The sequence below is a fragment of the Gavia stellata genome, chromosome 6, assembly GCF_030936135.1.
Source record: "Gavia stellata isolate bGavSte3 chromosome 6, bGavSte3.hap2, whole genome shotgun sequence".
Taxonomy (NCBI): Eukaryota; Metazoa; Chordata; class Aves; order Gaviiformes; family Gaviidae; genus Gavia; species Gavia stellata.
Genome location: NC_082599.1, coordinates 60,748,284 through 60,764,512, shown reverse-complemented (window position 1 = coordinate 60,764,512; position 16,229 = coordinate 60,748,284). Strand labels below are relative to the sequence as shown.

Genomic DNA, 16,229 nt, shown 5'->3' with positions numbered 1-16,229 from the left:
GCAAGTCATGCACCCTGGGAAAAACCTGCACAATTTCTTACCAGAGATAAATTAAGACAAGCATTAGACAAGAATCAAGGAACAAAAAGGAGAGCAGAGAAGGAGGATGCTCCCCGTTATACACAAGTGATGTATGCTGCTGAAGTTTTTCCTTACTTTTTATAACCAAGATACAGTTTTATTAAGGTATCTGGTTTTAACTCCACCTCATCAACGTTGGCATTTTCATCTTCCAAAACCTGCAAGAAATGCGTAAAATAAATAAATATTCACTAATACTTTTTGCTGAATGTTAAGCAGGTCATAAAAAAAGGAGCAAGAAGTACTTACAAGCAATTTTGATTTCAACAGTATCTGTAGAACTTGTGCCAAGATATCCTACAAAATTACAGAAAATCTTATCAGAGCAGACAGACAGCCCCTTGCTCTAACTTAAATACTTCAGCAAGAATACACAGATTTAGACTAAGAACTAGTGAGTGCAGAACACTGCAAAATGAGTTAAAAAAAAAAAGGCAGTAAAAATGAGCGAGTTCACAGAAATAAGATGTAATTAAGGCCCTTTTTGGGTGTTAGGACATATTCCCCTTGCGGTCGGTCAAATAACATCAAACTCTTTAGAAAGACCAACTCCCAACGACAGAATCTTTCCAGTTGCTGTTTTAGGAGCTGTTTTGCAAGCAGATTTATAAGCGTAAGAAATCAGTCTTTTTTTTTCCCCAAACCATGCAAATATAGATACCATGACAAGCTTAAACCTCAGAAAGCAAGCACCCTCTGCTTTCTGATTAATGTGTTTTGCTTTCCTCGCTTACAGCACGGATCTGCTCCGGTTACTGTCGCCGACCGGTCACCCAGAGGGCTACGCTACTGTCAACGTTCTGTGCAGGCTGGCAAAGCTGCGATTTTACCGCAGCGGAAACCTGGGTTTCATACAGTTAGTTTTCAGCTGTATAAAGAGTTTTATTCTGGTCCAACCATAATTTGGGCCAAATATTTCTTTTACGTAAATAAATACATATAAATATTTGCAAACAAGCATCTATAATAAATGGCACCCCCATCAGACCCCATCTGGGTTTACAGCAAACCAGCGGCAGCACTAACTTTCTAGATATACATTTCTAAAAGTAAAGATCTCGCTGACTGGGAATTGCCTAACTTTCCCAAAGTCCCAGCAGACTTGATTCAAACCTACCAGTAAAGGACACAGATGCCAAATAAACTGTGGGTCATAAAGTCTACTTGGGAAGAAAAGGAGGGAACCTCTTCCACAAAAGAGAGCGAGCCAACGAAACCGCAGATATTACTACGTTCATGTATATAAGCCTTCAGATGTAAAGAACGGACGCGCAGATCAATCGTTTAGGGAAAATGCTGTTTTTCCTAGAACGTGGCCTTTTAATATTAAAATGTATGTAGTGAAGCCCTGAAAACTTAACTACCAGAGCTCAGCAGGAAGCTAGACAATTCACTCCAGCCATGAACAGGAGCATATAACACACTAAGATTCATCAGAAGACTAAGCGGTTATGATTACGGGAAAGCAAACCAGGAAAGTAAGTTGACCAAGAATAGAGCACATCTGTCTCCTTCAGGCCAGAAACCGACTCTGCCTTCAAGCATGTCTAATCCCGATTTCTGACGACAGCGGGAAGAGCCCTGAAGACCAAAAGACTCGTTCACAAGAGCGTGGTAAAAACGTGCAAAGCCACTACCATTTTTATTTGGGTACTGTCTGTCAGCTGCTGCACGGTATAGGCGTCTTCTGTGTTGTACTGCAGTAAAATCGCCATCTGGAATGTGGATGCCTAACGGATCCAAAAAAAAGAGGAAGAAGGGGAGAGGGGGGAAGAAAAAAACAAAACAGAAAATGAGAACGAACCAACATACTTTCTGAATTTGAACAGGCTGAAATTCACCCGTTAAACACATATACTGGAACGTTTGGACCACAGAGAAGAGCCAACTAGTGCTAATCATTGCACAATGCAGAAAAATCTGATCTTACTTACACAACCAGAACTCTGCCTTCCAGCGTTATCTAAACATAAACCCTAAGATCATGATCATTTAACCAGCTGCAGACACTTCATCATATCTTCTATTATGGTGTCAAAGCCTTATCTTTCTAGTTGCTAATATAATTTTTCATTTTTTCCCCGCTGTCGCTCCCTGACTCTTACCCATTTAATCTTCATTAAAGCCTACACAGACTACTGAATTCATCCTCACAACCCTCCCAACTCCGGCAGAATAATGAAACCAAATTTATAAACAAGGCAGCTCTCAGTGGCTTATTCATGTCATTCACCACGGGGTTAACATATGCTGCTGACAAGTTCAAAGCCTGAGATTATCTTGTTCCTTCTCACTGTTGTGAACTCCTCTCCTCTGTCTACTTTTCGAGAGAAAGCAGACACGAAAGCGTAAGCAGCATGAGATCTTACGCAAAGAGGTTGCGGTTGTCTCGCACAACACAGTTCAACACCTGTTTAAACCACAAGTTATAGATTCCCTTTTCTAAGTCAATTTGCTTTTAAACATAGGTCTTAAGTAACATTACAGTAAATAAATCAAACGTATAATAAAGGTTCTATTAATCAGAACACCAACAACCATCTGGGGAGGGCCAACATTTATGTTCACTTCAGTAATCCACAGATCTGTAGCCATCAGCTCTTGCATCTGTGCTTTGCTTTATTTAAAGACAGCAGCGTTACTCACAGGAGTAAAGCTAATGAATGCATGTGAGCATGGTAAATAGTAGCTAAATGTGTATGTGCGTGTAGACATATGAACGTACACACACACGCCCCCCAATTAAGGAACTGAATGATTTAAAATACTTAATTGTGATACATCGTTACATACCGTTAATGAATATTTTGACATACAAATAAAATACGGCTCAATTCACTGTATTATCTATTACAATTAGTTTGTGTGCGGGCACAGGTATTCACATGAGCTCCGCTACTTCAACATCTACACTCTTCACCATTTTACACACGTTTATCTGCACAATGGTCCTTCCAAGTAAGGAAAAGCAATTATCTCCAAATGAGGAGTAAAGGGGCCGAGCAGCTCATCCAGATAACCTAAGAGCAGTGGAGCAAAGCGTGAACGTATGGCTTTAAAATGATCAGCTGCATCCAGTCCTCCGAATGCAACCAGCACCAAGCGCTTCTGTCGGCATGGCGTTACCCTTACCTGTAACGTGTATCTATTTTTGAAACAGTTGGTAACCAGTTCCCCCTTGGACAGCTGATACAACCACGTTAATTTTCTTCCACTATGACGACTGGCATAAAATGCAGTAAATCTCTGATAGCTCCGTTCTAGCTGTATAAAAACAACAACAATAAATAAATAAAGAATATTTACCTTCGTTTATCATTACTAGAACACGCTCTGGAAGCAACACAGGAGAATCAAATCTGATCACCCTCGACTGCCATGTTGTCTGTGTAAGACAAACAGAAATCCAGAGTACTCAAATTCTTCAGATTGGATGAAAATTTCCCCTTGTTACAAGTTTCCCCTTTAAAGTGTCGTTAACAATACAAACCTAAACGAGCATTTTAAGTTCCGTTCTTCCTTTTACGATACATTAAGCAAGGCTAGAAAGGTGATTTCTTTTAACCACCTCATCCTCCAGGTAACAGCAGTTAAACTTCTTTCTCATGTTAAGCATTCACATCTTGTCTATTCCAGATAAGCACTTGACAGAAAACTGATGTTTATAGTATCTTAAGATTTTACTGGACAGAGCCGAAGCAACAGCAGGAAAAAGTTTCTTAAATCAAAGTATACGCAGAAAAATATGCTAACAAAGATTTGCTTCAGTTACTGTTGAATGTTTTGAAGAAAGCTTCATCACCCAGCGTCTTTCCACAGGAGAAAACAGTTATGTATTTCATACAGTTCCCTCCTGCTACCTTACTCACTTATCTAGTTCCAAATATCCTCCAGCCAAACAGGCAGACACGAGAGACACTTCCAGTCCTCTCTGACACACAACAGAAGAGGAGGAGACACCGGCCTCGTAAAACGAATTTCTCGCCTGATCGTTCCCCGTTTGGCTGAGCCAAGTGCAAGCGCCTCACCTCAGACGGCAGAGCAAAGGTGCAGGACTGCTGGAAGGGCCACGATCCAGAACTCAGCACCTGGATGCTGAAATCCACTGGAAGAGAGGTGAAGAGGCTGAGCTGCATGATCCCCCTTGCTCCCACCCCCTCTTCAAACACGCAGTCCCAGTTCTAGCACAAACAAGAAATGGTTCTGCCTTTTGCTCAAACTAACGTGGTGAAAAATCATTAAGCAATACGTGGTTTTTTTATTCCGACCACAAAACAAAGGAATTCATGTAAGCTGTCGCTGCAGTTGGAAAGCTTTAGATTTACAGTGACAGTCACTCAATTTTTTCTCATTTGTAGAAGTTATTACCCTGTTTCTACCCCCACAATGGATTTCTCTTTTAACATGGGAGTGTAAGAATTGTAAGCGTTCATTTTTATGTGTAACTAAAACTCATCGCTCTGGAGTACCCGACTGCAAGAATAAACATCCCACATTTATACTTGTAAGGCATTTTGGGCAAGCCAGCAAGAATCATACAGAAACTAGTTAACTTTAAGCCTGACAAAACACAACTCTAAATACAATCCAACAAAAAATTATCAATTCTTTAAAGAGTTTGTTTCGATGTGCTTCAATGAAAAAAATACTTCTTTTATAAAAAAGTGACAGGGCTGACACAACCTAAAACACAACACCCTTTTCTCCTTAATACTTTCACACAAGTATGAACTTAAGCTATGTTGTGCTCAAAATCAAAACTGTTTAAAGAAAAACGTCTGAGGTGGGTGTTGGTCTCTTCTCCCAAGTGACAATGGTTGGACTTGATGATCTTACAGGTCTTTTCCAACCATAGTAATTCTGTGACAAGTGATAAGACAAGAGGAAATGGCCTCAAGTTGCACCAGGGGAGGTTCAGGCTGGATATTAGGAAAAATGTCTTTCCTGAGAGAGTGGTGAAGCATTGGAAGAGGCTGCCCAGGGAGGTGGTGGAGTCCCCATCCCTGGAGGTGTTCAAGGAACGTGTGGACGTGGCACTGCGGGACATGGTTTAGTGGGCATGGTGGGGTTGGGGTGATGGTTGGACTTGATGATCTTACAGGTCTTTTCCAACCTTAAGGATTCTGTGATCTTTCCAATCAAAAAAACTAACAAAAATAAGAGACAGGATTCAACTTAATTTAATTACACACCTAAACATGAGCTGCAAAATCAGGAGGAGGCTACTCATAACAGAAGATACCAAGTGCTATGAGAAGACAAAGTACAGACCTAAAAGACTAGTTTAAAAATCCTAACTATCTTGGTCAAAATAATCCCAACTTCTGGGGTTATGACAACAAAATCAAGTATTTCCCTCATATAGTTAGCTCTGTAGAAATAAGAGGAAGCTAAACTACTCAACAGTGACTTAGGTAAATGTGTTACTTACAATCTAACGGTTCTGAATTGGTCAGGTGCTTTTTAAATTGCTCATTCAAGTCCTTGCTTACACCAATATCTTGGAACATCCGCTGCAGCTTGGAGGTATACTCAAAACCACAAGCTTGCTGTATTTTAAAAGCACAGGTAGGTCAGCAAGACACATTTGTGACATTGGAGAAGGAGAAGAACAAAGTATCAGAGCCTATTTTCTTAAAAGAAGATGTACAAAGTTCAGTATTTCCCATACTCTAAATACTGATCCCAACTAGACATGCTCTTTAACTGTCATCAAAAACTGAAGAGAAGTTTCTTTAAAAATGAAGCAAAACACACAATGAAACAGACTACTAAAAGAATATTAGATCATATTTTGCTTGACCCTGAATGAACAAGGGTTAATGAAATTAAGCAGCTTTTCAGCAAACATTCCCTTGGCTAATTATATCCATGTGATTCATTTGGACAAGAATAATTAAGCTTAACTCCATCACAGACATGTGCTACAAGCTCCTAGGAGGTAAAAAACCCAACAAACCAACAACAAAAAAAGGAAAAAGACCTAGGTTGTGTCTTTTTCTACTGTACGTAAAATAATAAAGGACATACATCAATGCTTTCCAAGGCAGCCTGAAGGCCTGCAATACGGTGGATCATGGGACAGGCATGGAATACTCACTTTTAGTTTAGAGATCATGCTTGCCTCAGCATCATCACTAGCACTGTTCTGATGTACAAGTCTTTTTGCCAGCATTTTAGCATAGAATTTTTGAAACACATCTTTATCCTCAATGTACTTGAAGACAACCATCTGGAAAAGCCAAGATAATTTGTAAGAAAGAAAAAAAAAAAAAATTACATAAGCATTTGTCTTGAAAAAGCCATAGCAGTAGCTACTTCATTTGCACTGCAATTTTTAAGGGCGGGATTTTTTGTTTGGTGGGGTTTTTTTGGGTGTGTGTCTTCGTTTTAAATGTGGATACTATTTTAAACACATTAACTGTATATTCCACATGTACAACCCTATATATGAATAACTATGTAGTGCGTATACGTAATTTTATAAAAATATATTATAGAAATTATATATATATATAGTATGTGTATATAAAAATGAAGTAAAAGCATAAATTCCATTTAGCCACTTTAAATCTGCTGCAAAGGACTTTTTTTTTATTAAAAAAATACAACCAACAAGCCACACAGAGATGAAGATTAAGAAAAGCCAAAATATTAAGTAATGAAATCAAACGTACAAAATAAAAGGCTTTCTCTCATCTGACTTGTGTGACAATCGAATAGTACTAACTTGTCAACGCTTACACGGAAGAAAACTGTGTTTACAGAGATCTTACCACTTGATTGAGTGTATCTTCCAATTCTGCTTCTTCTGGATTCTTTGAGCTGCAATTAAAGAAGTGCATTTTTAATGAGTCCCAAACCAGCTGAATTAAAACAACATATGGATGTATATGGACATTTCATAAATAAAGGAACACGGTTTGAGTAGCTCTGGGATCAAAGACTCTTTAGAGAGGAAATAGTGTAATGAAACGAATGCTTTACTACTCCACATGTAAGCGATTCTGAAGTACGTGATTTTTAAACAAAAGGTTGAAGTCCTGGACCATGAATTGCTCGGGACTTCCCGATAGCCTGATACTTCTCAGGATTTATGAGCTTAAACATGGATCTCTCTCTCTTCCTGCCTTTTTTCAGCTGCTAAATGCTATCTTAATTCCTTATCTTAGATAGCACAGTGAAAAGAGAACAGCTCAGAGAACTGGGTCTTCACTGGGTGAGAGCTCAGGTGGCAGCACGTTGTTTTCCTCCATATCATGCTTGTCCATCAGGCATACCCCAAATCTACCCTGCAGAATGCTAGTATTTATAAAGGGGAAAATAAATCCTTTGTTGAAGGAAGGAGGGGATGGGGAAGGGAAAAGTGAGCAAGTTCTTCTGGTTTTGGGTTGTTTGGCGGTGGCTTTTTTCCTCCCCCAAAACAGCTAGAGAAGTTGCCAGTGACAAAACTGACACCAATCCAGCATGAACTGAATCACTACCAACTCGATGTACGAGCTGCTGAATCATTTGAAGTTAAATACCTTAATTAAATTATGCACCACAAGAGGTTAGAAAGAGTTTTTGTCCTCCTCAATAGAAATTGAGGAGGAATGGATGGAAGATGGAAGAAGATATAGTGAAAACAACAGGAGGAAAGCAAGAGTCTTAACGGAAAAAGGGAATGCGTGTCTCTTCTTTACAAGATATAAACACAACTCAAATTTTGGGGGGGAAAAAAAAACCCACCAACTAAACACCCCTGCTGTTTTATTAGAGAAAAATAGAACTTAGTTTCCTACAAGGAAAGAAAGTCTTAGATCTTCTATTATTTCCCCTGTCTTCTTCAAAAAAGAAAAGTAAACTCCATATAATCCTTAGGAACGGTCCCATTGAAATTTTTATATTCAGAATTTGGTATCATTAACTCTTGAAACGTTAAGTTCTCTTTCTGAAGACACAATATAAAACCTCATATGTTAAAACCTTTTAAAACAACAGCCAACCTGAAATAAGAATTTGTCTTGGAAGACGTACCTTTTCTTTAGTAAAGAGTCACAGTATCGTGCCAGTAGCTCTGGGGATTTACTGGATGATTGAGCCATTTTTGTCACTGCATTATTATTTATAAATCGACCACAAGCCTATAAATCACAAAAGACAGTGAAATTTTGGGACATAAAACACTGAATAGAAAAAAAAAAAAAAATGTTCACTATATGCCACTACATATACTTACTTTGTCTAGTGCAGCCACAAAGCCAGCATCGTTGTTGAATGCAGACATGACTAAAGCATTATATTTCTTATGGACATCCAACACTGTCTGTACATACATTTTTGGATCCTGCAATAAAGAGAGATTGTTTTTTGCAACCCGTTGTCTTTCTGCTTCCTACTTCCTCCAAAATGGAGCTACTCACTGGCCCAAGAAAATTTTTATGGGCAAAGTCTGCAAACATTAGAAATATTTTAAAGGTAAAATAGTATCCGGACTAGTTTAGGTCCTACGTCCAGGACTGACTTACATTAGCACAAGCTTTCATTTACAGCAACCAGAGTGCAGAGTGTACTACGTTATATAGTACAAAAGAAGACAAAACCACATACCCAACCGCTGCAAACATTTCCGAGAAGGACATTTTCAAAGACATAAGCTTAATTCCAATCAGCCCTGAGAGAGCTGGACAATCATAAAATGGCAGTTGCTAAAGAAGAAACCCTCAAAATAAATCTCTGTAGTAAGAACGTAACAGATGTATCCCCGATAGGTACAACATAGTACAGAGACCTCAGTCATTGTTGACAGTTCTTAAAATTTACCCGCTCAACACCCAGTGGCAGCCAAACGCCAATAAACATCAAGTTTATGGCACTCACAGGCTGCGTCCTGGGTGCAATTACTGATCTCTGCATCTCAATAAGGATGGAGCGGAGTCAGAGCAGGAACACTGAAGGACAACTAAAACACCAGGCAGACAGGGCAGCTACTATACAACAGACTAAAAAGGCTAGAAGTCTTCAGTTTGGAGATCAGAAGCTTGCAAGGGCATATGACCGAGGTTTACAAAATCAGGAGGATGATGAAAAGATCAACCACAACTAAAAGTCACATTTTATAGCTATGGGGCACTCAATGAAAGTGATAGGCAACAAGTTTAAGACAGATAAAGTAAAGAACCTCTTTACATATAAGGTAGTGGACTTCTGGAACTTGCTGCCACAGGAGGTTGTTGGAAGCAGATTAATAACAGCAGGTTCAAGAATGGATTAGACAAACTCACGGACAACAGGTCCATAAACAAAGACAGAATGAGAGGAAATGGCCTCAAGTTGCACCAGGAGAGGTTTAGACTGGATATTAGGAAAAATGTCTTTCCTGAGAGAGTGGTGAAGCATTGGAAGAGGCTGCCCAGGGAGGTGGTGGAGTCCCCATCCCTGGAGGTGTTCAAGGAACGTGTGGACGTGGCACTGTGGGACATGGTTTAGTGGGCATGGTGGGGTTGGGGTGATGGTTGGACTTGATGATCTTACAGGTCTTCTCCAACCTTAATGATTCTGTGATTCTGTGTAAAAACTAAAAGCACTGGGCATGGAGGTACTCCTGTAACATTCCTATGGTAAGAGTTTTGGATGCTGGCAGCAAATGGCAAAAGAAGGGCAGGGTTGTATCAGGATCCTGAAAAACATTTCCTGTTGCCACTAAAGACAGACAGAGACTACATGGATCACCGATCTAATGCCATGCTTGCGATAAAGAACTGAGATTACTGAGAACCTCCCAAACAAGAAACTCAAGTGGAGTTGAAGGACATTCAGAAAGGCATCTACTGATTATAAGGACTCAAAAAAAAAATAATAAAATAACCAAAGGCACTAAAAGCAGTAATTTTCTGACTGAAGAGCAGTCTCGTTAATATGGTTAATGGAGTCTCGAGCGCAACTCATTCGGCAGTAAAAATCTAAAATAGGTCAGATGAGTCAAGCTGGTATGACTGTTTCTCTCCACTGACTACAGAGAAACTGAGAAGTATTTGCTCAGCTGATTATCTGTTTAGACACAGTACAGATACATGAAGTTTGGCAGAATCAATCCTACCTAAGTGTGATAGAGGGCTAACGAGGCAATGATGAATAGCGATACAGTGGTGTGAAGGATATTGGAAGACGAAGCAAGATGGTTCCCAAGGCAGTCAGCCAGAAATACCGTTATGAACATGAAGAGCAAATGTGTAGAAAAAGAAAAGGAACAAAAGAGAAAGATGAAGAAACAAGAAAAAGTGTCGTGATCAGGACGAGTTTTGTAAACGGTTGGAGTCAAAAGAACTAATACGTTCAAATCTCAGGCTTCTCCGCTCTCAAAGACGAACTAATTCCTGCAGAAAGGGCTTTCATTTTTCTGGAAAATTCTTCGAGGCCTAAGTAGAAAGAAATTCCAGAGTGATGACCACTAAGGGGGTGTGTCAGCCATGGAGCACATCTGATTTCAAAATTTAAGGTGACGTCTACAAATGAAGCTGAAGAATCCTGAACTTACGTCGCGATTCATAAAAGATCAACACTGCTAAAAAGCTACACACTTAAAACTACAGAAGTGAACAAAAAGACACTACACACATGTAAAATATTTTAATCTGTGCTAAAACCTAAAGTTTTTACTGTTCTCCATGCAGTCATTACAGATTACTGCTTTAATGATTACTAATATGAAGCTATTTCAAGAACATCTGAGGCCAGTAACAGGTTAAAATGAACTGTGTCAGAAATCAAAGTTAAACCCCATTTTAAATAAAATTTACCAGAATCGATGTTCTATCCTAGTTTTGCTTTGTGCAATGTTCCATTTTATTTTTTTTTTACTAGAAAATGTCATATTGTCTATAGACAAAAAGGTTAGCAAAGGGTTTAAACAACTTCATGTTGCTAAGATTCAACTCTAATCAATACAAAATTGAATCTGAAATTACAGTTATGGGATAAAAATCAAGAAAGCCAATTATATGGCTAAACGACCACAGTGTTGCAGAAGACCTGACCTGCTCCTTATATTGTGACCTCTCCAACCATTTTGGTTGTCTCTTCCTCTTACATTTCTCATGCTTTTCCAAATAGAATAAAGCCATTCACAAAAAACCTAAAAGCAAGAGAAACTTTCTCCACACAGTCCTATCCAAGTCAGAAGTCTGTAAAACGATGAAATAAAATACAGTCTACTGAAGATAACGCTTCTTGAAACAGTGGACTTTTGTGTGTATTTGTAAGTGTAGGATGTTGTATTTGCACAGCCACCTTTCCAAGCAGCATGACATCCTGACAGACAGCAAAAACTCAGAGGGGGAAAAAACCCAAAACCCAAACAAACAAACCCCCCCCCCCCCCCAAAATGTAGTAACACAATGATGTGACCCTTACTTTAAGCCTACTATCAATATCTGAGAATTGCCTAGTGCTCACAAATTAAATCAGTGAGAGGGAAAACATAAGCAACTAGAAATTGTATCAGGAAGTATTCACCCTCCTCTAACGTAAACCCGGCAGCAACCACACACAGACTTCTTTGATAGGATACTTGCATTTAGAGCAGCTTCTCCACATTTCTCAATTGCAGCTAGACCCTGATTATGAATGTGGGTTTCCAAAAGTTTTTTCAGCTCTCCAAGGCCATCCTGGATTCGAGATACAAGGTTATACATGCGTCCCAAGTCTGGAAAAAAAAAACAAAAGAAGGAAAGCCAACATCTCTCATTTGCACTAGCTATAACTCCAATTTCTCATTTGCAAGTTGCTTATAGGAGTTAAACCTCCATCATCAACAAAAACATACGTGCAACTGCTCCTGTAAAAAGCCAGAAAAAACTACAGCAAAAAATTATACAGTAGAGCAAATCTTTGCACTAACCTGGAAAGCTAAGACTACTTAAAGAGAAAACAATCTGTTAAATATTACGATCTGGTTTACCTTCACAATGCTACACAAATCTCAAGAAGAAAAAAACTACTTAAATTCTAGAAATACATTTACTTCTGATTTTTAGTTTTCATAAATTTAAAGAGGTGCAATGACTTAAAAATGGAGTTAAACCCCTTTCATTTAGATGACATTTCAAAGCGTTACCATGAGTTAGGACTGTCACTAGCGTTACTGCTGGCCGTGCTAAGAGTACAACATGCTCCAGCTCATCACTGTCCTTTAAATCTTATTCTGAACAGGACAATTCTCGGAGATCTAACACCGCCTGTAGCCTTCTGTATATTAACACTTCCACTTGGGGCGGCATCAGTGGTAACAGCTGGAAATGTAAGGCAAAATGTTCTGTATTGATACGACCTTAGCAGATAAACTGAAACTTTATAAGCCAAATTTCCTCTAATAAAGCACTGTCAATAAAGCCATCTCTTAAAAAAGACGTTTACGTAACTGATTACCAGTAGAAATAACTGTATCTCAAGGGAAGAAAAGGTTCTGAAAAGCATTACCATGGAACAAAACTAACAAAGGTAATAATAAATTGGACATCATTTCACAGGCGTTAAAGCCTCATATTAAAATCTCACTAGTTTTCAGCCAAGACTTTCCAAAAGCAATTAGTGATTTTGGAAAGTCAAATATTGAAAAGGGTTTCGTTTTTATTATTCATTTTCAACAGGGCAGATACTTTGTACTTTCTGAGTGCAGAACTCTTCTTTTTTTTTTTTAAAAAAAAAAACCCCAACTTTAATACGGCCATAAACCAGGTACACAACCCCACTTCGTACCTCTTGTAATCGTGTCCTCACTGAACAGCACTCAAGCGAAAAATTAAACAACCGAATTAGTTACTGTAAACTCATGAGGATATTTCACCTTGTTGAATCCATCTTAAGGTTGCCAGCTGTATCTAGCACTTCTAAAGTGTAAGGACTTATGAGCAATAAGGGCTTATGAGTAATTTATTACCACCTGCGGATTATCAGATTAAATAAACCAGAGCAATCAGGAGCTGTATCGCTACCTAACTCTGAAATACAACACACGGAACTTGATGCCTTTAATACTGAAGCGATGACACCTCTATTCAGACCCGTTTCCGTATAATGCTTTCCATTCCTTCGAACTTCGGCAAGCTTAAACTTGTGGATTTGAAAAGCAAATGGTTTTTCTCTCTGAAAACCACATTTGCAACCCAATGTTAAACTTTTATAATGACGGAAGGATGCCAGTTTTTTACCTACAGAATTTTAGAAAAAAGGTAGGAAAACAATGCCATGCATAGATATAATAAGCCGCCGCTAGACCAACCCACGAATTCACAGGTTGGTCTAGCGGGATGTCTGTGTTTGCTGAAATATGGAAGAGATGCTACAAAGCCTCAAGGAAGATTTACACAGCAACTCCACCTAAATCATTACAGCCTGCTCCCAATACACATAATTATTTCCTACAGGTATCATACTGATGTGACTAGGTAACACATGACAAATGTGCCCCACAACCTTTACAACTAGTTGCACAACGTGATTAAAAAGTTACAGAAGGCCAACAGGAGTGGCTGTAATGCAATATGCTTAACACACTTCACATGGGAGGACCTCAAAACTAGTCTGCTTTCAAGAGCAAAGCAATAAAGATTTTAATCGAGAGCAAGATTTTATCGTAAGTTTAGGATAGTCTACAATAGGCTATTTTAGTACATTACAAATTTGAGAATGAACTGGTTATGGTGATTAAAGAATGAATTCTCAATCTTTCAAAATAAATCTTTCAACCTTGAGACTTCATGAAACTTGAAAAGGGCCAGGAAACTACTGTAATTTGCACAAGTGAAGCCGATAAGAGAAAATATTTTTTGGGGAAAAAAAAAAAAAAAGACAATCAGGCATTTTAAAATGCCTAATTAATCTTAGAAATAACCCAAATGAAAGTAAAACCGAAGACATATAACAAGACGGTGCCCAAGACACAAGGTACTACTTTTCCTTTTTTACCCGGACAAACTTACGGAATTGCATCACTATGGTAAGTGACTGTGTTAAAGGCTCACATAACCCACGAGCCTGATAAAGTAAGGGGAAAAAAGCCTGGGAAGACCTCCCGAGTCCAGAAAATTTTACTTGATTGTGCTACTGCTATTTCTATTGTCAGAAGACATTTGTAAAGTCATTTTACTAGTCAACACCCATCTGTATCAAAATCGCTTCCAATTACAGAGTCAATACATTTATTTACAAACATGAACAACATCTGACTCCTAAATTCTAGTACAGGATAAAAATCTTCTATTTACATTTGAAACAGGTAACTTCTGACCTACGCATCACGCTGAACTGCCCTTTTCTATTTTGAAGCATCTCTTTGTTATCGGCTTGATGATTATAGTAATTCTTTATAGCTGCTCTTTTAAGGTTGCTATATAAGAGACAGAGTCATAGCTGCAATTCACAACTCTCAAACGAACAGTATCATCAATAGTAACTTAATTGTAGTATCTCTTAAATTCTGTCACTTTCTTACAAGCAGTATTGCAGCTATAGAGCCTTACCTTGACTTCCCATACAGATTTAATTAATTCCCCAACTGGAAAAGTCCGAAACACCACTCAGCCTTATCATCTGCACGATGCACAGGAATTGTTTGGCCCCAGTATTGCCTGTTATTTTGTGCTAAGCCTTAACTCCTGAAGAAACTCAGAAACCAATACAATTGACAATTCCTTGAAGACACCTCAACTCTTTGATTATCTTCACTTATTTGAGAGGAAGCGCTGAAGAAGCCTTTATTCTATGGGTTCTCTATGAAGATATAAACTTGATCTATTAGTGGCACACTTAAGACTCATTTTCACAGCTAAAATTATCTCATCGATTAATAGTTTGCACCCTTTCTTTGTGCTCTATATGCAGTTTTACATATTTTTTATACTACATTTTAGAAGCTCCTTATTTGCTTCTATTCCTCTTTTAACGTTTTCCTATACACACTTCTAGACAATTTGGATTTTAGAATTCTCACTGTTGACTCGGAAAGATCCATGGATTACACTGAAACGGCTGGTAAGACCACTGGTCTGATTTTCATCTCACATCTCTCTCATGCAAGCTTCAGCTCCTGCTGGAAGGATGGCTCAAGTGCTCTTGAAGCTCTTCCAGCCATGTTAAGAGAAAACAAAATTAGTGCTGTTTTGCCTTAATATTTGGGATCGGAATAGGCTTCTTGAGGCAATATCCTCAGCCACCCCAGTTTAATCAAAAGCTGCTTGTCAATCAGTTTAGCGTCTATCTTCTCTCTTAATCTAATTCCTGAACAAATCACATTTAGCTATCACCAGAATGTACACGATTCACAAATCATCAGGGAGGAGCTCAAAGCCTAAAACTAATGTTTAAATCTCCTTACCTTCATTTTTGTCAGCATCCAACAAATTCTGAAACTCTGTATGAAATATCTCCAGGTGTTTTTCAATAAGTACTTGCTCACATTTTCGTGCTAATTCATCTTGTGTGCTCTCATGGAGATATACCTGAACTCTACGCTGTTCCTCAAGAAGGCGAGCTTCAGCCTACAGAACAGAGAGATAAGCATGAAACCTGTACGGAAGGCAGAACAGAAATCCAACAGCAGAAAACAGATGACTATTTAATAAATTCATCTAGAAAACAACAACAACAAAAATTAAACCTCTCACTAATGCGGTGTTATGGTCCACCTACTTGAGCAGTTATTTTTCTGGGAATCATATGGAATCGATGTTTATGTTGATGATAATATATACTGTTTAAACGGGGCGGGGGGGAGAATCACAGCAAGATTGTTTTCCCGTTGCTTCTGAATAAGAAGTTTACAGATGGAAATGTGCTGTCAGAACGAGAGAAAGCTGCTGACATGAGATGCCGGCAGTATTAGCATCAGCAAGCTCTCCAGCTACAGAGGTAGTTTGTTTAAAACGAACATGAGTATTTTTCGTGCCTCCACAAAACTAAAAGGCAGAAAACTGCAATTTAACAGTATGCCCATGATAAATTTCTTTGAATGTTCTCATCTACATTCTTAGATAGAAAAGCTTCCCAATAATCTACAATCATTCAAATTATACTAGCATTTAATTTGGCATATGAAATGCTACATATGCATCTCTTCCTGGCAAACCAAAATTCTAAATGTCACTCAAGGAACAGTACTTATGCCAAAA

At 38.6% G+C, this 16,229-nt stretch overlaps 1 protein-coding gene across 1 annotated transcript in view; it reads right to left on the bottom strand.

The window, feature by feature from the left end:
* Positions 1-16,229, bottom strand: part of CUL1 (cullin 1) — a 56,055-nt gene that overhangs the window by 3,398 nt on the left and 36,428 nt on the right. Inside the window, exons 8-19 of the mRNA XM_059818327.1 lie at positions 15,437-15,599; positions 11,637-11,767; positions 8,303-8,410; positions 8,101-8,207; positions 6,858-6,906; positions 6,182-6,313; positions 5,513-5,630; positions 4,110-4,186; positions 3,214-3,345; positions 1,719-1,811; positions 331-378; positions 157-239 (exon numbers count right to left, since the gene is read on the bottom strand). Coding sequence (XP_059674310.1) covers positions 157-239; positions 331-378; positions 1,719-1,811; positions 3,214-3,345; positions 4,110-4,186; positions 5,513-5,630; positions 6,182-6,313; positions 6,858-6,906; positions 8,101-8,207; positions 8,303-8,410; positions 11,637-11,767; positions 15,437-15,599 — 1,241 coding nt within the window. The remainder of the gene's footprint in view (positions 1-156; positions 240-330; positions 379-1,718; positions 1,812-3,213; positions 3,346-4,109; positions 4,187-5,512; positions 5,631-6,181; positions 6,314-6,857; positions 6,907-8,100; positions 8,208-8,302; positions 8,411-11,636; positions 11,768-15,436; positions 15,600-16,229) is intronic.